Genomic DNA, 26,467 nt, shown 5'->3' on the forward strand with positions numbered 1-26,467 from the left:
TTATGTCACAAGTGGGGATTATTCAGTATGCTAACTACCACGCAATACACGGCCGTCTTTCCATAGTGGGCGTTTGCCTATCTGTGTTGGGTTCGTATTTCGACTCAACATAGTCTTTGTGGAAGAGGATTTTAATTCGAGATTTCACTTGAATTAATTATGAAGGCCCGATTTAGTTCGTCAATCAATCCATTAACTCGATTGAAAGTGACCGGCCCGGAAAAAATCCTATCACAAAGTGATAAGCGGATTCAAACCCAGACCTCTATTGTTCGTAGCCCTTGCACTCAAGCCACAAGACCAATAAGCCTGTCTTCATATATAAGTAACCCTCGTATATTATTCGGATATTTCACAGAAATGCCGCGTTATATAAAAAGTCGTGTTATACAAAGTTCGCATAAGCGCGCATATTGAAAAAACGGAGTTAGACTTTATTTTTCTCTTTATTTTTCAATTTTTGTAAACCGCGTTATATCAATTTCGCTTTAGTGTACACCTTTCACAAAGTTCAGTCCTCAAATATTGGAAAAACCTTATAGATAGAATGATGTTTGCGTGCACACAATGATATTTTCAAACGTAGCTCTGGAAAAGCACTTTCTGCGATGCTCGCAACTTGTTATATACAGACATTTCAGATTGAAAAGCACGTGTCAATCACATTCAATCTTCAGAAAATGATTGTCGACGCCACCTACGGCCACCATTGTGATTTTTGTATATTAAACAAAGTGGTGAGAATGTGTTTAAATATACCTGCACATACGCAAAAAGAGATAATTATATATATTACAACAAATTAAAACGTTTCTGAGAGTAATTAAATTTAACTACATTCTTATTACACAAAATTACATAGAAAAAATAGTTATACAACAAAATTACTTCATACATTAAGTAAAAGAAATTTGTATACATTATCTATCTCTATGATGTTAAATTTTCAAATTAAAGCAAAAAAGTGTTAAGTACATACGTTACTCATATACTTTTATAAAACAAGTTTACTCTTTCACTCTCTTATTTTTTTCTAACAAAATGTATCTTATATAGAACTCTGGAAACGTTGTCACTATATAAAAAACTTTCTCTACAAAAACTATCTTACAAAGGAAATAAAAAAGTGACACAAAGTGAAATTTTATACAATTGTTACACTTCTATAAGATATGAAAGTAAACAACAAATTAATTTTGAATGTTGCATGCACATATTACGGTACAAATTGTATAAATTAAATCTTATCTTACACATTTAAATAATATTTAAGGAATAATAAATAACACATATTCATTTTGAGACTACTTGTGCATCTTTATTTTGACGATCCAGAAACTTCTAAACCTGGTTTCTATTGACTGGACATACTGGACACAATATAAATCTGTCTCACGTTGTAGATACTTTAAATAATGTAACTTTAACTTATACAAACTTCGAGCTAGTAACATTACATTTTTGTAAATCTAAAATCTCATATTTTAGTGTTTTACTTCTTAGATTTGGCAAAGTTTTTGAAATTAGGTACGAAGTACATGGGCCATACTAGTATAGATGAACCAAAGAGCAGGAGAGATCCTGCTAATTCCTAAAACATAAAAAACAATTTATTCAAATACAAAGCTTAAAAGCAACATCTGTAAGTCACTTAATCGTTAGATGCGTAATCGCAAGAGATCGTTGTGAACAAGTTATAAAGCACGACAGGCACATATACGCAATGTAACACGAAAACTTCGAGGAAAAACCTCGATTCTCGTGGTTTTACGTTCGAAACAAGGTTAACTGTGTGCCGCAACTCCTCTCTCTCTTACGTAATTGCACACAAAAATCAAAATGCACTTACCAGGGTAGAAATTCTTACTTCAGGCGGAGCGCTGACAATTGAGTTGTGATACGACCTGCTGACAATTCCCGATAAACGGGACGCATTTCTCAAACCGTTCGCAAACATCTTTCTCTAAATCGCCGAGAAAACTGCGCAAATCGCAATGTCAATTGACGTCAGTGACTTACGCGAAACAGGTGAAAAACATGTATACCATCGTAGAAAAGCACATTCCCGAGTATTTTAACTCAGATTTACATGAATCAAGTGTTCCAGATTCAGATTTATGTTGGCAACGGTGTATACGCTATAGGGTAAGTTTCACTTGCCGTTCTCAACGCTCAGGGAATTATTTCATGGTTCTATTTTGACACGTCACGTGACAAGGAAAAAAGGAAAAACAACACGTGACTTAAGTCACGGCAGGTGACTTTTGTCACATGTCTTCTTGACTGCGTTCCGATATCAACTGCCAGTACTAAAAATCTATAGCACTTGTGACGTGAAGTATAGATTTTTAATACTGAAGCGGTTGCTCGCCAACAAGCGCCGAATCGTACGGCTTGCTTGCTCTCCGATCTCCGCGCCAACTCTTCAAATTTCTGACGCGCTGGGTACATATTATTGATAATGATATTGATAATGATACAGATTATTGATAATGATATTATTGATAGGTTAAACATCTCAAGATCTCCAGTATGCTCAACTTGTATATTTCTCGTGTTTTTCTTAAAATAATATGTACATTTCTATGTAAAAAAACGCAATATGCAAAATCTTTATTGTTTACTCTCGCGAGCAAAGATTTTAGATTTATCCAAGTGACGATTGCGTGGATGATACTTGAGTCACAACTGGTTTATCAGGTTGGAAAGTATTAGTCTCCTGTGGTTGCGCGAAACATATACGATACACATCTTCGAATTTTGTGACAAAATGCACTTCTAGGCCTTCCGTGATGTACTTAGGTAAGTCGTTGAAATCATTCTCATTTTCCTCCGGCAATATTATACACTTGACGTTGACTCGTTTTGCCTAAAAATTACAAAATCATTATTATAATATAAAGCACCTTACTTAAACTATAAAAAAATTAACAGTATATTCATATTAATAAAAAATTATGGTAAAACTCACGGCAATAGTTTTCTCTTTGATACCACCGACAGGGAGAACTTTGCCTGTCAGACTTAGCTCTCCTGTCATCGCCACATCTTGTCTGATAGCTTGATTTTTCGCAAGGGACAGTAACGTCGTGGCAATAGTTACACCTGCGCTAGGTCCGTCTTTTGGCGTGGCTCCTTCGGGTACATGTATGTGCAAATGGGAATCATACAAAAATGTATTCCACGGATCTTCTTTTTTAAGATGATTTCTTGCCACCGTCATCGCGATATGTATCGACTCCTTCATCACGTCGCCCAGATGACCGGTCACCTCGAAAGTGCCTTCACCACTTTTTCCGGATGGCTTCTTGATGGTGCACTCTATAAACAGAGTCGACCCACCCATGGCGGTCCATGCCAGTCCCATTACTACACCCACTGGAGTGATGTCATACATTCTGTCCTGCCTGAAAATGGGTTTGCCAACAAATTCCTGTAGATTACTCGGGGTGACATCGATCCGATCAGCTTCCTTATTGACGATCTTTAACGCTATCTTTCTGTGCACTTTTTCTATGTATTTCTGCAAACTTCTCACTCCGGATTCGCGACAGTAAGACTTGATCAATGTCGTGAGCGCGGTGTCCTGTATATCAATTTGATCGTTGCTGAGACCAGATTCTGTGCGGGCTTGTGGAACCAAATATTGTTTCGCGATCATAAGTTTTTCCTCGGCCACATAACCCGACATATCAATCAACTCCATACGATCTCTCAGCGGTGGTGGAATGGTGTCGATCACATTGGCCGTGCAAATGAATAATACCTTTGACAAATCCACTGGTACGTCTAGATAATGGTCTAAGAAATTGGAATTTTGCTCGGGATCGAGCATTTCAAGGAGAGCAGATGCTGGATCTCCGTGATGACTCCTAAAAAAAAACGTAATTATGTTACATTCTTTTAGATATTCTTTCAGATTTATACGTTTTATACAAATATACAAGAAATCAGATTACGTACTTGCCAATTTTGTCAACTTCATCTATGAGTATCAAGGGATTTTCGGTTTTCGTCTTCTTCAAGCACTGAATGGCTTTACCTGGCATAGCTCCTATGTACGTTCTTCGATGTCCTTTAATTTCAGCCACATCCGTCATTCCACCAACGCTGAATCTGAAATATTCTCGGTTCAAAGCACGTGAAATCGACTTAGCTATAGAAGTCTTGCCGACTCCGGGAGGTCCGTGCAAACATAATATTTTTCCTTGTGTGCTACCTTTCAGTTGACTCACAGCAATGAATTCTAAAATTACGATGATATATATTTTTAGCGTATACAAATGTGATTTAAATATTATCTCACTGTCCATAAGAATTACAGATGCACATTTTACCAAGAATTCTTTTTTTCACATCTTCCATTCCGTAATGATCTTCGTCTAAAATTCTGACAGCATCCTGAACATTCAAGTTCTCCTTACTCGTTACACCCCACGGCATGGATGTCAGCCAGTCTAAATAGTTTCTCGTGACGCTAAGTAATACAAAATTTTACGATAAATTATTCCATACACAATTTTTGTGCTACAACAAATGCAAATATGTAATACGCACTTAAACTCGCTACTGTGACCCTCTAAAAAGGACAGTTTAGCTAACTCCTCTTCTATCACATCCATCACTGATTTAGGTACCATTTTCTTCCTTATTCTTTCTCTATATTTTTCTTCTATCGCATCCTTGTCATCCTTCTCCAATCCTAATTCCTTCTTGATAGCTTTCAATTGTTCATGAAGAATATATTTTCTATGTTGTTGCTTTACTTTTTCCTCGACCTCCTTTCCTATTTTCTGTTGCAGCTTGCTCAATTCATATTCTTTTTTCAACAGAGCTAAAGTCAATCTCAATCTCTTCAGAATCTACGTAAATAAAAAAATCTTTAATATAATTTTATTTCAAATACAAAAGCTTTCTGCACATGTATAATAATTATATACAACTTACATCCATTTCTTCTAGAACTTCTTGTAATTCTTGCGCTTCTGCTCCAGTTAAAGCTGCACCTAAATCACTGAGGTATACCGGATTGTCTACAACTCTTTGTCCTTGGTGCAGCATTTGTTGGAGAGATTCACGATACAGAGGATTCATACTTATTATATCACGTATTGTTTTAATAAGTTCTTGAGTTAAAGCCTGTTTAGAAAATAAGTTTCACAGTTTCTATTTTATGTCATATAGATATTACATAGTAATATCTACATGTTTTTTTATGTTTTAAAACTAGTTTCAAACCTTGATTTCTTCTGTTTGTTTGTATTTGTCATGTGTCACGTTTACAACTTCCACCATTAATACAGGTTGTCTATTAGGTTGAGATGATGAAGCATCCACTGGCTTATATGTTTGTTCAGAAACATCCGGCAAAGGTTTCACTTCCGTAGGGTTTGCTTCTTCATCGACTTTTTCTGCTTTCTCACTTTTTTCTGGAACTTTATTTTCTGTTTTCTTACGCAATGATCTCCTGTTCTTGCCTCTGGTTATTGTGTCGTCTACAGGAACGGTAATTGTAGTATTTAATAGCGGAAACGTCAGTTTCATCTCTGCGTAAGGTAGAGCAGTATGTAAACGGAACAATGAGAAAAATAGCAATATGTCCTCACATAAAAAAAAGACAAAAAAAAAAATACATTTCAATCAACAAACATTAGAAATAAAAATAAACATTAGAAATTAAAGATAAAATAAAGCGCGTACTTTTCTTCTAAATGACAAAAAAACAAGAACGTGACATACTTTTCTCCTCATTTTCTGGTTGATAATCTTCAACAATTTGATTGACTATTTTAATTCTCCTGTGTGCCATAATCACTAGCCTCAGTCGATTACCTAAGTCTTGTACTTCATGCACTTGAGCAAAGGTACCAATAGAATAAATATCATCCAGACTCTCAACTACTTCAGATTCATTTCTAAGTATAAATTCAGAAATACACAACATTATTGATCAGTATTTGTAGATATAAAATTTATAAATTATTAGATTTTTTTTCAAAACAAGAATGACATCTGAGAGAACTCACTCTTCCACTTTCTTCAAAAAAACTCCTACATATGGCTGATTAAGCTTGATTTTTCTACGTATCAAATCTATCAAAACTGGATTGGAAATTTCAATGAGCTTGATGAATCGAGGAAATACTGGATTTCTGTTAATTGCAATAACTGGTACATGAGGCCACACTTCTGGTACCACAACTGTTGCTGGCAGAGAACCAGTATATTCTGGAGGTTGATCTCCATTGTCTCCACCACTGAAAAACAACATAAACAGAAAGTGAGAAACAATGTTTTTTTTAGACATCTATGTTAATATCATTTTGCAAAATCTATACCCCAAAACAAAAGCATCAATGTTGTCTATTACATAAGTATAGAAAATTTGAAAAAAATAAATCAAAATTTTAAAAAATATAAGAGGAAAATATAAGCTCATTGCATGTACAAAGAAAGTGAGCAACCTTTGATCAAAAGTTTACCTGGGCGGATGTCTTTTCGAGAAAAATCTTGCCCCGGCTAACACGGGAAAAAACCGGCGTACGTTTGAGTATCTAGCGAGTGGCAATCCCGAATTTCCACCCGAGTATTCCGTGCGTAAAAGCAACGATCTGCAGTTTGGTTCCGGCTGACGAAGCGTAAGCGACCATTTGGAAAAAGAACGCGCAATTACGCCGCGTTGTCGCACAACCGGCAAAACTGTTGTAACAAGTTGCATGATCCTTCAATACCGCGCGAATGGTTATACAAATTCTGTTATTTTCTGTTTCTTGTAGACACGAAAATTGTTGGCGAAGAAAACCGTAGAACAACAGAGTTTACGGATGTGATCTTCCGAAATATCTCACATTATAAGTAATATAACCACCATAATCTCACGTGCGGAGACGTACGACGTACTTCTGAGCGCTTTCTAGCTGATGCCAGTTAGCATGCTCAGCAAGTAGAGGGGATACACAGGCGAACAGCCCGATGCATGCTTATTCGCTGATCTTTGTTAATTAAGATCTCGGTAATTATTGCGAATCTAGCAAATTGCTATAAAACTTTTTGACTCTGTTTTGCTCCTTCTATTTGTTCACGAGAGATGTTACACCAATTCTAGGACACCCTGTATATATACTCACGTTTGAATTTTATAATTAAAAATTGCCGCGTCACGCTGAAAATTCAAGTAGATGACGCTAGCCAAAAAATAACATAACCTACGGATCTTTCAAACCTATGGATCTTTCAAACGTAGAATTTTATAAGAAAGCACAACATGAGTGAATTTAAATTACATCATTTGATAGTGCAATTGCTTGGATTGTTGGAGTAAGTAGAAAAAACAGTAGCATATTTCACTGAAACTATTGTGCAAGATCATGTGAAAGATTATTAAATATGTTCAAGTTTTTGTTCTTGGTGTATCTATATATTTAATGTCAAAGTCAAGGGGGTTTGTTGTTACGCTTGCAGAGTAACAACAAACAAGATAGATGAAAGATCAAAATCGAGCAAATATAAAGTTTGTAAATATATATTAAGCAAAATTTCAAATACATGAAAAGAAAAACGAAACGTTTCTCTAACTTGAGACTTTTTCAGTCGTAATACATTGTAAAACGCAAAACATATAAAGGGAACAAATTATGACCCAAAACATTTTAAAATATAAATAGACTATCATGTCGATGGTGTTAACATGGTGTTTGACCTTTTATCTATATTTAATGCAGTTCACAGTCTCCTCCAGAAATATATTTGGAAAAGATACAAAAAGAAAATGTAGCAGCAAATGGACTCAATGCTGTTGCTCCTCACAGTTGTGTTCAGAATCTCGCAAAAGTATCACCTCAGCCAGAATTATTTATACAGAAGTATGAAGAATTGAAGTCAAAAAAGTTAGTGAGCTAAAATGGAATTAGTGGGATAATGTGTAGTTTGTGATATATACACAAAAAAGTAATTCATCAAATTTTTTTTTCAGAGTAGATTTATTAGGTCCTTTTGTACAGACTTTGGAGTTGATATCTCAGGATGAGAAATTAAAGAATTTTTTATTGAAAACTGTACCTGGACTAACAGCTAGTTCTCTGAAAGATCCAACTATCACACAGGAAGATTTACCTAAGGTAATAAAGTATATCATGTTTGTGAAAATCTTTAAACTTTTTATTATAATTTTTAATTATTTAATAATAAAACATGAACAAACTGTATTAAGAATACAATTTGTATTTGGTTTGTAATAATGTTTTAAATTAAATATTAAAATGTATGATAGATCTGCAAAACTGTAATTAAAGCTGCTGTAGAAGGTGGAAAGAAATTAAACCAGCAGGTTAATAAAAAAACTGATGGTGCCTTAGCCAAACATAATTGGGTAACAGAACGTCCACGTATTACCTGGGATTTTTACAATGATGCCACTGCTGCGCTTTGTCAAAGTGAATAAACAATCTATTGAATACAAAATTGAAACAAATGTATGCTATTCTAAATCAATGAAATTATTGCAGAAGTTGTCCCGGTTATATCTCAGGAATCTATACTTCTTTGGGACATACTTTATTGTTTGAAAGGAATAGATGGAGCATATATTGTCTCAGAACCTTTGACAAGTCCTTATGCTGTTAAAACTTTCGCTATATCACCGGATGTTAGTAAGTAAAATTTAAGCAAATTAAATTTGAATTTTTTTAAAAATAGAAACAAATTTAAAAACATTTTTTTTTTTTCTAGATATATCATTCAAACAATTGTCTCAACAAATATTACCTTTGGCTTCTTATTACTCCATGACAGTTAGATTTGTTGAAGAGAAAATCTCACCCGAAGACGGACAAGTCAATCATGCTCTAAGAGGAGCCATTCGCTCTCTGCTGAAGGATTATTTGGTAAGACATGTTTATTAAAAACTTTCTACACAATTCAAGATATATTTAATAAATGCTTTTTTTAATAATATTTTAGCTTTTTATCGTGCAACTTGAAACAGAACATATTCATGGTAAATTAAGCTTGCAGAAATTGTGGTTTTACATTCAGTCCACTATGCTTACAATGTCTATACTTTCTCAAATCACGTCCACAATATGCAAGGTGAGTGGAATCTGCTGTAAATCAAATAATTATGCGATTTTCTTTAAAAATAAAATCATTTATATAAAGATATTAAACAAATATTAAAGAAGATTTGTTATAGATATTGTAATAGTGAATATTATTCTAGGCAAACGCTAGAGGGGGAAAAGTTTTGAGTCTTCTTCACGAACAAACGCTGAACAATGTCAGTGGTGAAGCAAAATCCAAAGAACTGTGTTTGTACTTGATGCAGGCGGCGAGTATGCCCTACATGCAAATTTTAGAAAAATGGGTTTACAAGGGAGTTATATGCGATCCGTACCAAGAAGTGAGTACCGTTATACGCGCCGATCTTTACACACCCCACATCACATACTCACGTTTATGTATTTATCAGTTTTTCGTAGAAGATAATGAACTGGTTCAAAGGGAGGAACTTCCTGTGGATTATTCCGCTGATTATTGGGAAAAACGTTACACGATGCGACCGGAAAGGATACCTGTGTTTCTAAATGAGCACGCACAAACTATCCTGAGGACAGGAAAATATTTCAATGTGATCAGACAATGTGGTACGTTTTCCTAATAATGTGACATTTGTTATTTCACGAGTATTTATGTAGATTAATTTACTTAAGTATAAAAATACGTATTGAATTTTTATTAGGTAAAACAGTGCAGTGGGTGCGACAAGAGCCGTTGAGCTATCAGTGCCAGGGACAGAAGTACATAGCGGCTATCGATAGAGCGTATTCGGAAGCTGCTAGACAATTGTTGGAGGTGCTGATGAAGGAGAATGATCTAATGGGTAGACTACGCAGTGTAAAGAATTACTTCCTTCTTGCCCAAGGAGATTTTATGGTAAGCTCTGGCATATGTTCGGTTTGAAAGTAATTTTAAGTTACCTGTTACTTAAGAATTTTTGATGATTTTTTGTGTATATTAGAAAAATCTAATCGTAATTTTTTACACATTAGGTTCAATTTATGAATCTGTGCGAGGCCGAGTTGAACAAAAGTATGTATGATATTGTTCTGCATCGTCTGGCGTCTCTTCTCGAAGTCGCTTTGCGAATGTCTACCGCGGATTCGGATCCCTACAAGGACGATCTAAAGCCTGAATTGCTTCCGTACGATTTACAGTATCAAATGTTTCGAATACTTTCCATCCAAACCAGAGACGAGAAAGGTATTTTATCGAAAGTTTTATTCGACTATGTGTATCTGATCAGAGAAAATTAAAACGAGATAATTACGAATTTCTTTCTCAGAGTATTGTCTTCAAGCGGGTAAAATTTTGACCGGTTTGGAAGCTTTCGTCTTCAATTACGACGTCAAATGGCCGATTTCCCTAATCATCAATAGGAAAGCGATAGCTTGTTACCAAATGCTGTTCAGGCATTTATTTTATTGCAAATACGTTGAAAGATTATTGTGCAGGTGAGAACTGCTGCTGTATTTCAAACTATATTGCAATTTCATATATCTCTCAGTCAGAAGTCACGTATTTATTAAATTGTAGAGTGTGGATTAGCAATAAGATAGCAAAAACGTTTACACACGAGGTGGCCATGGCGTACAGGCAAGCATTTTCATTGCGACAAAGAATGCTCGATTGTATACAACACTTGGAATACTATATGATGGTGGAAGTCATAGAACCAAATTGGTTGAAATTTATTAATAAAATGAGCAAGGTAGATTAAAAGTTTATATTGCTTATTGCATTATATGCAAATTGAATGTTTGTATCTTTTTCCTTATCTTTTTTTTTTTCTTCTTTTTCCTTTTTTTTTCTTTCTCTCTCTCTCTTTTTTTTTTTTTTTTTTTGGTCTAATTCATGTTAAATACAATCAGGNTTTTTTTTTTTTTTTTTTTTTGGTCTAATTCATGTTAAATACAATCAGGTCAGTAACGTTGACGACGTGCTCAGCGTGCATCAGGACTTGCAAGACAGTTATTTGAAAGAATGTATGTTGACGGATCCCGATCTACTCAGCTGCATCACAGGCATATGCGCCGTTTGTATAGAATTCTGCAATTTTATGCAGGTAAGAACAATTCTGTCGTTACACATCTACATACAGTTTATCTACTTTGGTGCATGCACGAATTCGGTGCATCCAGTGATCTCTTTGTCTAAGTTGCTGCGACCGATCGTTTCAACTGGATCTGTTATGACGCTTTAGTTTTTATTACATCATACACTTCTAATCTAAATACTAATAACTGTTAAGTCCCATGTTCTTTTCCGCCTTGTGCACGGTAATTTCGAAATTCGTAATTTACATCTTGATGCATACATTTGATCAAAATAAGCGACGATGTAATATGACGGGGAAAAAAATTTAATAAGGGGGATAAGACTTACAAGACTTCGGTCAATTAAATTTTTAATGTTTTTGCCGATGTTAAGCGTATGAGCCGCTACTACATTGATGCCGAATTGACATCCATGATTGGTGCCTGTCAGGAAGATGTCTATGAATATGAGGTATATTGCATAAGCTTTAAGCTCGTCCTCATGCATCCGTAGTCCTAGAATCATGAACGTTCGTTTTGCAGACAAGGCATCTTTTAGAGATCATTACATTTTTATTGTTAAGAACATGTGACTGCTACATACATGCATATGTGTTTACGTTACAATTTGCATGAAAGATATGACTGAATGATCTACAAAAATTAATTTGAATTATATAGAGTTGTTTCTTAAAACTTAAGAGAATATTTTTGGGCAGTTTTATTTCGCATATATTTTTTACGCATGAATATAAAGTTTTAATATACATCTCGTTACAGGATAATTTTGAAGTAAGTAAAGATTCTTATCTAATTTTAAGACGCTTTGACCAAAGATTTTACAACGTCTGTATGATAGGCAATCCACTATGCTTTCATGTATGGTTACTTTATAAACGTGACTTGCGTAACGTCTAAAAACTTGTTGCTCGGTTGTTTTCGTCATTCTGAGATAACTCTGATATTAGTTTCAAAATTATTTTGTATAGAAGATTGTGCGCTTTTAACTTTACAAAATGATTTTATCTTACATATTTCATTACATACAAATGTAAGTTTATACGTGTATGCTAATATAAATCATATACGCAAAAATGTTTAAAGACGAAGTATAAAAATTAAGAGATAAAGATGTAAAATTCAGTATTTGTATGTACAAAGTATTCTATACTTTTCTCGTAGAATATGTCTTTTATATGCACACACATTTCTTTTAAAAATATAGTCTTGGAGAGTTCTTCGTAATTCAAAAAACCAAAACGGTATCTTTGCGCATGCTTCATATAGGATAAAATAAGATTCTTTGTCATCTATTATTTTGCTCGTTTTCCACAAAATATCGATATATTTCATTATATATAGACTTAAACTTTGCATAATTCAAAATTTATTGTAAATATCATGTATCAATTGCTCGAAAGTAAAATTATTTGTCTCGTTTTTTTGAATAGAATTTTAAAATTAAAAGTAAAATTGATCTTTATAGGCATGGCTAGAGAGAGTTGTGAGATGTTTCCATCAACGCAATATTATTTTATTTTATCATCTTTCGGATGAAACCTCATTACAAACGCGTTACATTTTTACTGGTTACTTCTCCGGAATTGCTTCTTAAGTTTAGTGCACGTCATATGTAACGTGCTTGTTTATATAATGTATCAAGCGATTGTCTTCTTTAGAGCGAGAATGCATCGACAACAAAAGATGGGACTGGAAGCTTCGAGGAAACGATTGTATCGCTAGACGAGAAGTTCACTAAGATATTAACACAGCTTTTAGACCGAATCTGTGATTTGGGATGTGATAACAACAATGAGAAACTACTCAACGTATTGTGTCGGTAAGTCTCGCTCGTGTTTGTTCAAGCGATTCGAGTTTATATTTTATAAAATTAAACACAAAAAACGTACCAAAGAAATATGTTACATTAAAAATTCTCTGTGATTTAATATTACATGTTTTTGCGTTTCTGAAAAATATGTGCTTTTGAAATGAACAGGCTTGACTTCAATATGTTCTACACCGAGATATTGGTACGTCGGGAGAAAGAGAAGACTGTCGCCCAGCAGGACGTATCCGGCTAGCACGTCCGCGACGATTTCTTCGTCAAGGTGTAAATTTGTCTGACAATAAGTCGATAACAAATCTTGAAAAGATTTGTACACTCATTTTCTCCCGTGCGTGTCGTTTACGCGCGTACCCACAGGTGACTTCCCAAATTCTTCTTTCAATACATAAGGTATATATTTATTGTGCCATAGTGAAGTATTATACAAAAAGAAAAAACAGCGATATGTGAAAAACAATCGTTACAAACATTTGTTTATGATTAACGACAGTGTAGTACAAAATGTGTGTGAGTAAGAAGGCAATTTTTTAAAGCGCATTGGATATATATTTGTTATACGTTGTAAATCGTGCAACACAGTCTCATATTGTATTTGTATATCATGTAATAACACTTAAATGTATATGTACTATCTCGACTAGGAATGCATAGTTTAATGGCACGCGGCTCCTCACCTAAGCTTAATTTTATGTAATAAAATGTAACATTTGATAGAGCATACTGTGGTATATTGTGTAACACATTTAGTTTTATAACACGTTTTTACAAGTAGTTCTCGGAAGAGAAGAGAAAAAGTTAATCGTATAAAATATCACAGTCTCTTTATAAAATAGTCACATTTCATACGCTTTCATTGCAAGTTTCCCGTCATGTTGTTGTTATTTTCAACCGCGAGTCTCACGTTATTCAAAGCGTTCTCCATCGCCGCCAGCTTCGTCTGCATATTGTTTAACGCCATTATTATCATTTCGTTCTCCGACAGCCGAGTCTTGTTTGAGATAATCCGTTTCGCTTGTTTAATTATGTCGCGATCCATTTTCTTAGTTATGAGGAGATTCGCGGACTCTTTGCGGATATATATATAGTTCTCATGATCAGATTCCGTGTCACAATAGTCAAGACAGTTGTGCAGTTTTTTCGCTAAGAAATTGAAGGGGTTCCAGCGCGAATTCTGGCAGCACAAGATGAACGGCTTTCCGATCGCCATGTCTTCTATGTACGCGAGAAGATGTACCCTGGAGACTTGCACAACCAGCTCGGCTTTGTTCAGGATCTCGGCAGTGTCGCTTACCGCCAGACCGTTGAGTAGATTGAACAGAACAATCGGCAGTAGCACAACGAACAAGATGAACACGATGCGGCTCCAGAAGGGATACGAGACGAATGGAATGTCGCTTGCGTCGAACTCGCCAGAGAACATGATGATGGTCTTGAACAGCGAGAGAGCAAAACTGCCGAAGTGTGTGTCTTCGCCGTCCTTGAAGAGCGTGTAAAATGACAGAGCGAAGGCGATAATGAGGAGCGTGTAGGGAATGAGGAAGCGTGCGAAGTTGAGAGAGACCGTGCGAAACATCTCGATGTTGATGGACATGCGCGGATGGTGACTGATCAGAATCACCAATTCCCAAGTGGAGATCAGGATCGTCACGGCGCCGATTTGGAGATCCGCTCCGCACAAGACAGCAACGGTCAGCGCGATCAATGCGACCAAGAGGTAATTTCTCGGATTCTTTATGTAGTGCCAAGGACAGGAGGTGATCTGCAGGAATTCTCGAGAAGCGAGGAACAACAGCAGCACGGCGGTGACAATCCACAGCAAGTTGGTCCACCAAGTCATGCCGTTCTCACAACTGACCTCCCATCTGTCGTTCCCGAAATTGTTATCAGTCGTGTCGTTTTTACATGATGAAACATTGTAGGCTCTGCTCAGAATGTAAGTGTTCAGTACGACGAAAAAAAGCACGTAGAAGATGAAGTTTGCAATCAAGAAGTGTCGTATTTTGTACCATTTGATATAGAGATAAGACGAGAGTAACGGATGCTTCAGCAGAGGTTTCATACTCTTGTGAGCAATTATGTACTTGAACAAGTCCATCTCGTGGCTTGTCCGGCACGCAATCGTCTGTGTTTTGTCGTCGTATTCCGAGTCATGCGGCATCAGACAACGATAGTCGACCTCGACTTTGTAGTCGTTCACGCATATCGGTGTTTCCGCGTTTGTATCATATGTCTGATCATCTTTCCTGCTCTTTCGTATTCGTAAACATTCATCAAAGTATTGCGACAACGTGCACGTAGAAATATCCGCGATCGGTGGTACGCCGTAATTATTTTGGTGACCGATGTAGCTTCCCCGCTCGAGGAGCAGAGACACCGCCTCGTGGCAATTCGCCCGAGCCGCGTGATGTAGCGGCGTATTGCCCTTGCCTGTAAAGTAAAAAGCATTGAGTAAGAAGTTTTTCAAAAAAAAAAAAACATTTATCATAAAAGATTAGAGAAAAGATCGCGTTGCTTTTTTACTTTTAAAATTCTTAAATATTTTAATATTTATATGACACTTCTCATATGTTATTTGCCTACTGTGTGAGACATGCTTGTTTTCTGTTTGTGTCGGCGATTACAGTTTGAATTTCATCCGTTTTTTAATTCTATAATTAAGAGTAAGTTTTTTAAACGAATTTTTTAATCTTTGACTTTATTAGAACTTTCGTAACTGATTTAATTTGATTCTGACTTTGTTTTTTCTGACTAAACTTATTCGGATTGGAAGGCAAGCGGGGCGGTTGCTCGCCAACAAGCGCCGTACGAATCGTACGGCCCGCTTGCCTTCCGATCCCCGCGTCTACTCTTCGAATTCCTAACGCGCTGTGTACATTGCAGTATCTATGTCTCTGTTTATCGTTTTATTCTTGCTGTCGGTTGCTGACTCACCTTAACGGTTTTTGAGTTGACTTGTCAATTTAGATGCGTATTTATTTATTTATTATTATTTTTGTATAATTCTCGGTCTTTAGAGGATAATTTCTATTATATTATAAAAACCATTTTTTGTATATAAACAGTTGCTGAAGATGATCAAATATACTGATCGAAACGTCCAACGTATATCACATGTAAACTATTAATTTTTTCTCTCCAATACCACCTTGGACTTAAGGCTCGTATGGTTTTATTTTCTTATTGTTTTAATATTTTTAAATATTTATATTTTGTCTATAGAGTGTCATTTTTTCATATTATTTATAATATTTATCGTAATATATATACTCACTGTCTATGCAACGAACGTTCACGTTTTCTTTCAGGATCAACTTCAGACACTCCAACCGATCGGAAGAGTTGTCTCCATGTTTCCCTGGCGTTCCTAGTTCCATACAGGCATACAGAATCAGATCTTTAGGGATCGTTTTAGCGACGTCGGGTTCCGCGCGCAGCAATTGTTCGAGGACAGCGGGATGACCCCGCTGAACAGCTATGGTTGCGGCTTCCTTCACACTGAATTGTCTTCCCTTTAGTTTCTTCAAGATCGCCGTCACGACCTCGTGAAAATTGTTGTCTGCGATTTTCTTCAGCAGATTTTCAGCCATGCCGTGAAGCACGTCCAGCTCGACGAGCTCCAAATCCCGTAGGAAATTTATCTTGTCGTTATTGTTTAGATGATGTATGAAAGTATACTCGTCTATTTCTCTGTGTTGGCCTTTGGGCGGCAACAATGGCACCAAATCTTGTAGCGTCTTCTCGATTATCTCCCGCGTCGTCTGATTCCTGAAGTCTTTGTACCTGTCCACGTCCAGACACTGCCGGCACTGTCTAAGTATCAACTCCGCCATTTCGCGATGGCCCATTCTTACCGCGTTGTGCAGAGCTGTCTGTTCCTTGCTGTCGGGAATACTGGCGCTGGCGCCTTTCTGCAGTAACATCGCAGCGCATGTCAGGTCTTTTTTCTTCACCGCGATGTGCAGAGCGGTTTGCTTACCCGCCTCGATATCCGGGTTGGTCGTTGGGTTCTCCAGCAAAGCCAACAATGTGCTCGTGTGTCCCGCTTCGACGGCAAAGTGAATAGGAGCGCGATTGTGTATCTTGTTCACTCTGTTGGGGTTCGCGCCTTTGAGCAGGAGAAACTCCACGAATTCTGTCAGGCCATTTCTGCTGGCGATGTCGAGACACGTTTCTTCCGCGTGATTAGGAAAAACGAAGTCGATGTCTAAAACAGGTGGCTGCTTCGCCAAGTTGTGATTTATTGTCTTCTCGAAGGAACGGAAGTCCTTTGACGTCAAAGTCTTCAGCAGAAGATCGTAGACGATTTTCTCGTTTTCCGGCGCAAGGTGAGAGACAACGTTCAGAAGAAGATCCTCTTGCACATCCTCGTAGTCCATCTTCGTGGCTGGCGATGGGGAATATTAAGTCGAAGTGAAATATAAACTAGAAATTAAATACATAGAGATGGATTTGTTAGATATCGGATCAAATTTTTGTGTTCGATCTGCTCGAAAAAGTGAATTGCGTAGCTTTTTATTTTGCTCTTCGTTCGTGCGTGAAGAGCTTCTCTTGTCAAACACACGTGTGCGGACACAGACAAATGGCGTGGTACAGGGTCGCTCGTGTGCGTGTGTTTCAACATTACTCGCGGAAACCCGTTTTGTTGCACGCGTGAATGTGGAGGGTCGCATGATTACGCTAATCGTGATCTCAGTAAAGTTTATTGAAACGCAAATTAAGCTCTTCGCTCGCAAACGTGTCGCAGAGACTATTACGTACTTTGTCCCTGCTAGTTTTTCGACACGTTTTCTCTCTTTTATCGCTGCGTACAATACACATCCAGATCAGGTTTCAATTATGGAATGCAATTTCTCAATTCTAATTATAGACGTTGAGTACTTATGACTCATTAGTCTTCCGACAATGGTGCGTATTGTGTATCGGTATAAACTTCCTGTCGATTAAAAATCAATTCGACGCTCGAAAAATCGTCGACAATGATGTGACTGTTAATACAATATGACAGCGTGCTATTATTTCTCTTATCTAACTAATCTCTTCTAATTTAACTTAATCTTTTTTGTCTTTGATCGAGATTAATCGTTATTGTTAAAGATGTCTCGATGTATGAAGAAATATTTTGTAAATGCTACGTGAAATATTGCGACTTATTTGTTCCATATGTAATCGATACGCAATAATTAACATTAATTATTAATTTATAGAACACGGTTCGTGAAAATCAACGAGACTGAGAAATTTTTTTTTTTCACCACGTGTGCGGAGCGACGGCGGTTCGCGACGCCATTTCGTCGGAGTGCACATTGAAGGCAATGTAATGCTCAAAGTAACACATATGTGAACACGTACATGTGTGTCACAAGTTCCAGCATCACGAGCGGACTGTGTAACGGAAACGTTTACTGTTGTACGAAAAAAATCGCGTCGATGTAATTTGAAGAAGAATACGAGTGCAACAGGTGGGGCACGTTAATGACAACTGTGCGCAATGCAGCGCAATTTCTTTTTGAAGTGTTTGTCATAAATTTTTATCACCATTTATTTAAAAGATGTGCGATTTGTTGCGCGCTCACGCAAAATTTATATAATTTTTAATAATAATTAAACAATCAGAGTCAATAAATAAATTTATCTACGCACCTTTTCAGGAAAGTTTTCTTTGATTGCACGTTTCTTCGCCGTGGATCTTTTTAAAGTCACCAAATCACCAATCCACGTAGAAATTTAACCAACCATTTTAGCAATAATCGCAATACCGCGTCGAAAAGCTGCGACGAGAGAGATCTTGTAAAAATCTCTACAGAAGAGGAAAGACTCGAGAAAAGTATCGGACCACTTGCGAATGGAACGCACTTGTACTCACTGGATACGTCACCGCGCTAATGAAGCAGCCCTCGGACAACTCGTCCGATCAAACGGCAACAGAGGAGGAGGAAGAGAGAGAGAGAGAGGAGATCGTTCACGATCATATATCCGACGTTCTCTCAGCTCGCAACAGTGCCTCTTTTCACGTCGGCATACAACGTCCAACCGGTTTTCTCATAAATATATAAGATCCTTTACACCTCGAGTAAAAAAAAAAAACTGTCATTAGTCGTGTGACATGAGTCGTGTAGAAAAATATACATTTCGTGATTTCGATGAAACATTTGGTTGTAGAATGACAAAATAATCGGGACAATCGAATGTCATTAAAAAAAAATTCACAGTTAATTCGTTTTTAATTTGTTCTTTATTCAAAGTTAAAGTTTTTTACGCAATGAAATAATGAATAGCAATACAACATTACATGTCAGCGCAAATATTTTCTAGACTTTTATTAAATTAGACTTTTTATGTGAATTTTTTTATCGATTTCTGAATTTGTCTCTACTAATGAGCTCTTTGTCTCCTATGTTCTCCTCTTCCGGTTTTTTATTCAAATCTTTTTTTATCAGCTTCCTTTCCGAATGAACAAAGTTTATCGTCGACTGTCGTTGAATTGAAAACCGAAGCGTCAGGTCTCAAGGTCTCGTTATTAGGTATCGAAAAAAGAGAATTCTTTTATTTCAATGACATTAAATTAGTTATATGGTAGTTAATAATTTTTTACATTGACGGAGTTAATTTCAATGACACTTTTAATTAGTTACATAATAGAGTTAATAAATTTTCTTTTTACAGAATACCGATTTCTGACATCAGATTCGATAACGTACGTACATTTATAACGACGTGTGTGTACACGTAACTGTCATCTCGGTTCTCCTCTTGGTCGCACACGATTTCGCAACCCACGCACCCCGCGACGTTCCCGCCGATCTTCATCCTTGACTTCTTCTTCGGACTAAAATCGGGAACTTACGTCATAGAGCGAATAACGTTACTCGAAAAAATCGTTCCTTGTTCAAGAAGCAAATACCTTAAACGATAAACTGATGATTCGTCACAGGCAGCAATTTTTTTCTGTCAACGGCATCTGCTGACTCGGACCACAATATTAAATAACGCGCAGTTTATATTCAAACACTCTCACCACTTTGTTTTATATACAAAAATTGCAATTTTGGCCGTAAGTATTAGCGTTGACAACCATTTTCGGTTTTTTCTTCGGAAGAGTAAATGTGATTTACGTGCTTTTATCTAAAATGTATGTAGATAACAAGTTGCGAGCACCGGCCCAGAATGGTCTCGCGGCAGAGGCTGCGAACAGAAAAATCCCGAGTTTCCTGAATCCATTCCTGAGGATTTTTCCGAGTCTCTTTATCGATCAATCAAATTTATCAATTGAAAGACAAACTGAATCCGACTTCCAATAATTAACTTGAGTGAAATCTCGAATCTTCAAATGTACCAGAAGTCATATAGAGATACAATATGGATATTTTTTGTTGCTCGGCTTGGCTACTTTCTGGATTACAGGCCGTCAAGTAAGGCCGAACATACTTTGAGTAGGTACACTTTCTGTTATTAAAAATAATTAAAAAAATTAATGTTCATTGTCTTAAAATTTAATTAAGACAAGTTTGGTCAATTGTTGTGTGAGTTTTTACAAACATGTTTCTAACGTTTTATTTGAGTTTTATATAATCTATGTTTTCACAATCTTGCACTAACGAATATTTGACAAACTTAAGTCAATATTTAAATAAATCTTGTGGTAAATTTTAGGTTTTCATCTTCTTTTTGCGCTCCTTCGCACATCGTTTGTGACAAACGTGTTCCGGCTTCTGCACGCGAGGTGGAAGCCGCTTGCAGGCGCCTGCGTCTTCTCTCGATCACCGCGGATTTCTGCAAAAGGTGGGGTAAGAGCGCGATTCCGGGAAACGAGCGCGTGTCGTGATACCTCGACGTTTACTCCTCACTTCTCAGTCGCACGTTGTCGCGTCTCAGGTGAGCATCCGTGCGAGCAGTCGCAGTCCAGGTGTTGAAGTCGCATCAGTGGCGATCGAGTCGGCGAACAAGATCAGCCGTTCCAGATTCTTCTTATCTCGACATCGATATCTCATCTTATCTCTCTCGTGTTATTCTTGTGAATTTGTCATCGGTAAGCATGTAAATCCTCTTGTAATCGTTCTTGTATGCGATACAACATAGCGAACGTAATGCTGACATTTTACGATTCTGCGCTCGCGCGTAATAATGTGAAAAACATGTGTCTCAAAGATTGAAAATGTACGTAACAAATTTGCACACATTTGAACGCGCGATCAAGATTTCATTGATAAAAGTTATTATGAAGAAAATTAAGATAATTAAGTTAAGAAAATTATGTAAACGCAGTATAGTAACAAGAAAATCTTGTTGAAGACAAATTGTCGATTGACAAGTGACAGTTAGTAGCTGTCGTAATGTCATCGAAGATGTGTCGGTACGTTATTAACCCTTTGAACTCCTCTGCGAGATTCGTCTGTATTGCACCGAGTTCAAAGGGCTCGAACGCCTATTACGCGCTCGACTATACACAGTAGAATTCAAAGACAGTTCGTTCAACTCCGACGTGTGTCTGTACATCGCGCTCTTCGATAGACATGTGTATCGATAAATAGATTGTACGTACATCACTTTTTAGAGAAGGAATAAAAAATGTGATAATTTTATTTTACTTTACAAACGTAATAATTTTTGTTGTTGTGTTATTTTTAAACATGATGTACGGTGTGGCGCTATTTTTATTGTTAGATATTCAAATTGTTTTCAAATGTGTGCAATACTTCTTTTATCAAAAGGAGTGCGGTACTCTCTCATCGCGTGAAGTATTGTAAGATTTTTATCGGGATGTTATATTTAAATATATTACGCTGTTGTTATTCTCTTGAAGACTGTAAAAGAGTAAAAAAGTGCGAGTAAAATACGCGATTGTCCTTTTTTACGCGAGGCATCTCAGCCTCACGGGATTCGCGCGCGCGCGCTTGTGGGTGTTTCTCAATCTTCTCCCTCCGATTTTGGGGCGACGTCACGGTTACGTTTGTATCGCTCTCATGTATCGGATTTGCCACTCTACTTTCATTCCCGTATTTGGTTAACGAAATGCCACGTTACTTACACGCACGTGTGTGCGGTGTACGCGCGTATTGATATGTATACAATCCGCGTTTCACCTCGATATGGATAATACGCTACGTAGCCGATACGCGCACACACACACACACACACACACACATGCGCGTACGGTTTTTGCCTTAAGTATACATACATATGATGTCATTTTCAGATATATATGTATAATGTGTGATGTAAATGGAAGAGCAATATTGCTCAACGTTATTTATATTTCTCCGTAAACATTTCTTCCTGCGTTGTATTTGATTAACGATCGCTAAACAATTCGCTGCAAAATTTCGTCAAGAAGAATTTTGAGACGAGCACACACAAAAAAGCGCAACGCACAATTTTATCTTCGTTCGCGGTCTATTTCTTTTTTTGTCTCGTCGCACGCGTATTTTGCATATTTGATTTGGACAATATTCCTTTTTCTATTTTGTTGGAATATTGTAATGATCGATGATGTAAGAAATTCGGCGTGTGCGAGTATGTATGAGTAATGCTCGCGTCTCCACCAAGCTTGACGATCATCAGTATAAATGGTCAATTGCAGAACACTTCATGCCACGAACATCAAATTCCGTATATAAATGTTTCTCGGAAGTTTTTCATTAATAATGACGCGCGAAATCTCGAATATTAGATCACGCAATCGTGATCTAATATCGAACATGAATTACGCTGTTGTCTATATTCGCATAGATTGCATCTTTAAAGATAGTTCTGTCTGGAAAATGAACGCGAGAAGATATATATACGTAACGTGTGTTTCAAAGATAAAAGATTTTAAAAAGCACGCATCGTGTTTCAACATTGTTTCAAAAAATTAGTACAAATAAGTTAATTTTTGTTTAATTCAATTGTAATTTTTTAAATTCATGCTTTTAATTAAGTTTTTAAATTAATTGTTTTACGTTTTCGAGAGAATGAATTTTAAATTTGAACTTTAACAAATACTTTTGCAAGTTGATAAAAATAATAAAAAAAAAAAAAAAAAAAACAAGAGAGAGAAAGTGTTCTAGAAAAAGATTGCGATAAAAATTGTACAAGTGTGATTGATTTTAAGTACAATGCACTCTATTATTACAATGATCGCGCGCGTCTCTTGCTTTGCATCTCAAATGGGTCATGAGTCATCAACGTCATCATTGTCGCCTATCGTGCATTTTGGCGCTTATGAAATTCTCGCTCTGTAACACGGATCTAAACTCGATCGACTCGTGCCCATCATGTACATGCTCTTATATGGTTCGCCATGAGTCGTTTCTGTGTGTGTGCGTGTGTGTATGTGTGTGTACGCGTGTGCCCCTCCGAGATTTCGAGGTCACCGTCATTGCATAATTCATGGACGTCGCTTGTACACGCGTCTTCTTGTTTACCGGAGAGAAACGCGGCTGTCTGAGTAATTTCGCGCGTCTGAGAAAAAAGAAACCGCAAAATGAGGTGCGTTTTAAAGAGCAGTTTAAATATTTCCGAGATGAAACGAACAATTTACCCTCTTGCGTTCGAGATATTTTTAAACTATCTTGTCTTGTTAGATTTGTAGATTTTAAAAAATATTGTAGAGAATGAATGTAATTATAGGACTCATATGCTTTTGTGACAGAAAAAAGAATAAAACATCCCTTCGAGCATCATGGTGGGAGTGACGCAGAGACCCTGGACACCTACGAAGAGGCGAGGCCCGATTGCCGCCGAATATAGCAGCCCGGGGCCGGCTTGTGTAACGTTGCCGCCATTAATCGGTAATAAATTATACGTATCTTTTGCAAAACTTGTTCAACGATCATCTGGTCGATCCAATTTATATAACGAGATCTAACAAGATTACACATTTTTAATATTTTCTATTCAGCCCGTTGTGCATGTGTATGTACGTGTACAACAAAATTAATTGAAGTTCAATTACCCGAACACAAAGTAGAACACTGTAATATAGGACGTCGTTAAAGTGTACTAATTACGTTCATTAGCCTCGCTGATTTGTCGTTAGTTGGTGAAAACGATAACAACGCAGCAATTTCTGTTTATTGCGGCACAGAAATTTTGCGGTCGCGAGTCGATAATTAGCGAATACTGTTCCGTCGCGATCTGCTTGATTGATCTTCCAATTACCACACATACATTTACGATTCATAAGCTGCACGCGTACCGCGGAAGCTCTGTAATTTAAGAAGCAACTGTATTTCCGCGCGGTAATAATAATGTCATCTTGCGATGTTTTTTTTTTTCAATGGCTTGTTTAAAAGCGGTTATGTAAAAGCACGTACTTTCTGAATTCTTCGACAAAATCGTGTGACGTATATATTGCGGCAAATTCGTTAATATAACACTTTGTGATATTTACACAGGAAAGACAGTTCCAGATTCGAAGCGAGAAAGAGCCCCTGCATTCTCTTTTGGCAGCAGGTAAAAATCCAACTCTAGTTTTATTAAAAATTGTTTTTATTGCAAATTTCTCCATTCGTGAACACTTTCATTTTCAGACACGAAACAAAGAACGTTAGTCCCGGCCCCGGTCCCGGACAGTACAATGTTTCTGGACTCAGCGCAAAAGGTAAACGTTGTTAAACAAAATTGAATATTTATTTTTGTACGTTTAAACACGTAAACATGTAAATGCATTATTTGTAAAAGTATACATTTTAAAGACGTATATTTATTATATTATTTAGAACATGCGCGCAAAAAGTATATATGCTGTGCCAACACACACACACACACACGCTATGCCTGTGTTACTTTTTTCTCATTATTTTTTTTATGATAAATAGACGATTTTTAATTATTGAACAAAATAAAGGCGCATAATTACGTTACGCGCGATTGCTTCGCGAACCTGCACGTTCCGTTGTATATGTGTCGGCTTGCGCGTATCGACCAAACTCCAAACTACCAATATAATTCCATAAGAATGATATACACTTTTAATGGTCGCTGTTCACGAAATTCCTTCGCTTTCTGCTTGAGTAGAATCAACGCGTCGCATAATCAATACAATGCAATTTCGATTGCTCGCGACCTAGTTGTGTACAGACATTACTACTTAATAATTGCGCTTCAGTTGCAATTTTTATTTGAGTGAAAAATTTGTAATTGTATAATTTTAAAATTTTGATAATTTTATTTAAACATTGATTTCTTTGTTTAATATCATATAAACTTAACCGAGTCAATTTTTTAACTTTAATTGTTTTCTTTTTTTTAATTTAAACTAAATGTACTTAGAAAATATGATAATTGTTATTACGATTGTTTGATGACGAAAAATATATCGACAACATATGTCACGGTGTTTGAATATCTGTAGGAAAGGATGCTGCACCTGCCTTGTCACTGCATGGTCGAACGAAAACAACGAAACCGGAAATCACGCCAGCGCCAGGCGACTATAATCCGCAAAAAGCGGAGAAAATCATTCTGGACAGCTCGCCGAAATATTCCTTCGGAGTTAAAACACAAGTCGAGAAAATCAGCTGTACTCCGGGTGAGTCTTTAAATAACATCATGTATATTTTTATTTTCTTTCAGAATATATATATATATATACAAGTTTTTGAATACCTACATAAAATATTTTTTTATTGCAATTAAAATCATTCCAAAAAACTTCTATTTATTTTGAAATTATTTTGTACAGACTAACTGTAGGTATTAAAATAGGAGAATAATAATGTTAGCAACAATTAAATACACTAATTAAACAATTCGTAATTTTGCGAAATAACTGCACACAGAGATTATCACAATAACCACTTAAAGATAATAGTCTTCATTAATTGAATCATCATAACAAAACGATAGAAGCACCACTTACGTCGTATTTGCCTCAATTTTGCAACAACGAAACATGAATCCTTACATCTCGTAGCACCGAGCAATTATTACGCTGAACTCGTGAAACTCTACACGGCGGCAGCGTTCACATTCGGCGTAAAATCCGTGTTGGAAAGATCGAACAATGTGCCCGGTAATTATGCAATTAATTAAGCATGGTTCCGAGCCTCTTGTGTGCTACTTACAATTATTGTCGGCAATTAATGAGAAATGCGTTCACGTTTTCCAACGTGATACTAAATAGAAAACAAACTCAGCATGCTGATCGCAAAATTGTGCATTAACGAAATATATATGTTTAACGACAGAAAAATTGCAAGATCAATTAATATTGTATACGTGTCTTAATTTGTGTTAGAAATAATTTTCTTTTGTTACACGAACAGTTAGTAAATTTTTTAATCGTAAAATAAATTCATAATTCAAAAACGTTTTTTCACATAACAATTATTTTAAAAATAAACTAAACCAATTTTAAATATCTCGCGAAATGATTGTTATATACATCACATTATTATTACATTTCGACGCAATGATGTTTAGGATAATCGATGCCATACCGCAGCTAGGACTCCATTTGGGAAATATTCGAAACTGTTACCGCGTCGAAGCGTCGCTGCTTAGGTACAAACGTTGTTTTTGACGATTTTTTTTTTTTTTTTTTTTT

General features: G+C 36.5%; 3 protein-coding genes and 1 long non-coding RNA gene across 13 annotated transcripts in view; 2 read left to right on the plus strand and 2 right to left on the minus strand.

Moving 5' to 3' along the window:
- Window positions 1-1,292: 1,292 nt before the first annotated feature.
- Window positions 1,293-2,043, minus strand: LOC109864265. Its single transcript, XR_002251413.1, has 2 exons — window positions 1,850-2,043; window positions 1,293-1,591 (listed from the first exon to the last, which is right to left on the minus strand). It is a non-coding gene; the product is annotated as an uncharacterized LOC109864265 (long non-coding RNA).
- A 488-nt stretch (window positions 2,044-2,531) lies between these two features.
- On the minus strand, window positions 2,532-19,493 carry LOC109851632. Its single transcript, XM_020421888.1, has 16 exons — window positions 18,580-19,493; window positions 16,211-17,361; window positions 13,792-15,366; window positions 11,440-11,642; window positions 9,314-9,336; window positions 8,392-8,445; window positions 6,483-6,722; window positions 6,027-6,257; window positions 5,740-5,915; window positions 5,239-5,546; window positions 4,948-5,139; window positions 4,558-4,862; window positions 4,338-4,477; window positions 3,964-4,246; window positions 2,972-3,872; window positions 2,532-2,869 (listed from the first exon to the last, which is right to left on the minus strand). The coding sequence occupies exons 2-16, from the start codon at window positions 17,313-17,315 to the stop codon at window positions 2,648-2,650; spliced, it is 5,958 nt and encodes a 1,985-aa protein (XP_020277477.1). The 5' UTR covers window positions 17,316-17,361; window positions 18,580-19,493; the 3' UTR covers window positions 2,532-2,647.
- On the plus strand, window positions 7,134-13,781 carry LOC109851618 (gamma-tubulin complex component 2-like). Of its 3 annotated transcripts, none has more exons than XM_020421853.1 (17): window positions 7,134-7,317; window positions 7,722-7,886; window positions 7,973-8,117; window positions 8,270-8,432; window positions 8,505-8,648; window positions 8,791-8,882; window positions 8,959-9,087; window positions 9,218-9,397; window positions 9,467-9,641; window positions 9,737-9,930; window positions 10,047-10,257; window positions 10,340-10,508; window positions 10,591-10,765; window positions 10,976-11,119; window positions 11,485-11,562; window positions 12,770-12,930; window positions 13,090-13,781. In XM_020421853.1, the coding sequence occupies exons 1-17, from the start codon at window positions 7,265-7,267 to the stop codon at window positions 13,172-13,174; spliced, it is 2,463 nt and encodes an 820-aa protein (XP_020277442.1). In that variant the 5' UTR covers window positions 7,134-7,264; the 3' UTR covers window positions 13,175-13,781. The 3 variants fall into 3 exon arrangements, with proteins under 3 accessions (XP_020277442.1, XP_020277441.1, XP_020277443.1); XM_020421852.1 differs by having other exon boundaries at window positions 7,136-7,317; window positions 8,728-8,882; XM_020421854.1 differs by lacking the exon at window positions 11,485-11,562 and having other exon boundaries at window positions 7,137-7,317; window positions 8,728-8,882.
- A 1,297-nt stretch (window positions 19,494-20,790) lies between the features above and the next one.
- The window catches only part of LOC109851619 (mucin-1), a 16,588-nt gene continuing 10,911 nt past the window's right edge, over window positions 20,791-26,467 (plus strand). For 5 of the 8 annotated variants that reach the window (XM_020421855.1, XM_020421860.1, XM_020421859.1 and 2 more), the window contains exons 1-6: window positions 20,791-20,965; window positions 23,570-23,708; window positions 24,315-24,372; window positions 24,450-24,520; window positions 25,274-25,450; window positions 25,835-25,933. In XM_020421855.1, the coding sequence (XP_020277444.1) occupies window positions 23,600-23,708; window positions 24,315-24,372; window positions 24,450-24,520; window positions 25,274-25,450; window positions 25,835-25,933 (514 nt within the window). In that variant the 5' untranslated portion in view covers window positions 20,791-20,965; window positions 23,570-23,599. Of the gene's footprint in view, window positions 20,966-23,569; window positions 23,709-24,314; window positions 24,373-24,449; window positions 24,521-25,273; window positions 25,451-25,517; window positions 25,934-26,467 lie in introns of those variants that run through there. The other 3 variants (XM_020421857.1, XM_020421862.1, XM_020421863.1) reach the window with 3 other exon arrangements.

The sequence above is a fragment of the Pseudomyrmex gracilis genome, unplaced genomic scaffold, assembly GCF_002006095.1.
Source record: "Pseudomyrmex gracilis isolate BER0280 unplaced genomic scaffold, ASM200609v1 scaffold_18, whole genome shotgun sequence".
Classification (NCBI taxonomy): Eukaryota; Metazoa; Arthropoda; class Insecta; order Hymenoptera; family Formicidae; genus Pseudomyrmex; species Pseudomyrmex gracilis.

Excerpts from the sequence above, each read along its gene's own strand:
- LOC109851618 (XM_020421852.1), top strand. The coding sequence starts at position 7,265 with ATGAGTGAATTTAAATTACATCATTTGATAGTGCAATTGCTTGGATTG. Across the intron at positions 9,931-10,046 it reads TTGCCCAAGGAGATTTTATG|GTTCAATTTATGAATCTGTG; the intron begins GTAAGCTCTGGC and ends TTTACACATTAG. Across the intron at positions 10,766-10,975 it reads TTATTAATAAAATGAGCAAG|GTCAGTAACGTTGACGACGT; the intron begins GTAGATTAAAAG and ends AAATACAATCAG.
- LOC109851632 (XM_020421888.1), bottom strand. The coding sequence starts at position 17,315 with ATGGACTACGAGGATGTGCAAGAGGATCTTCTTCTGAACGTTGTCTCT. Across the intron at positions 9,337-11,439 it reads ATTTAATTGACCGAAGTCTT|GGCATACTCGCCGCCTGCAT; the intron begins GTAAGTCTTATC and ends ATTTGCATGTAG. Across the intron at positions 4,478-4,557 it reads GGTCACAGTAGCGAGTTTAA|CGTCACGAGAAACTATTTAG; the intron begins GTGCGTATTACA and ends TGTATTACTTAG.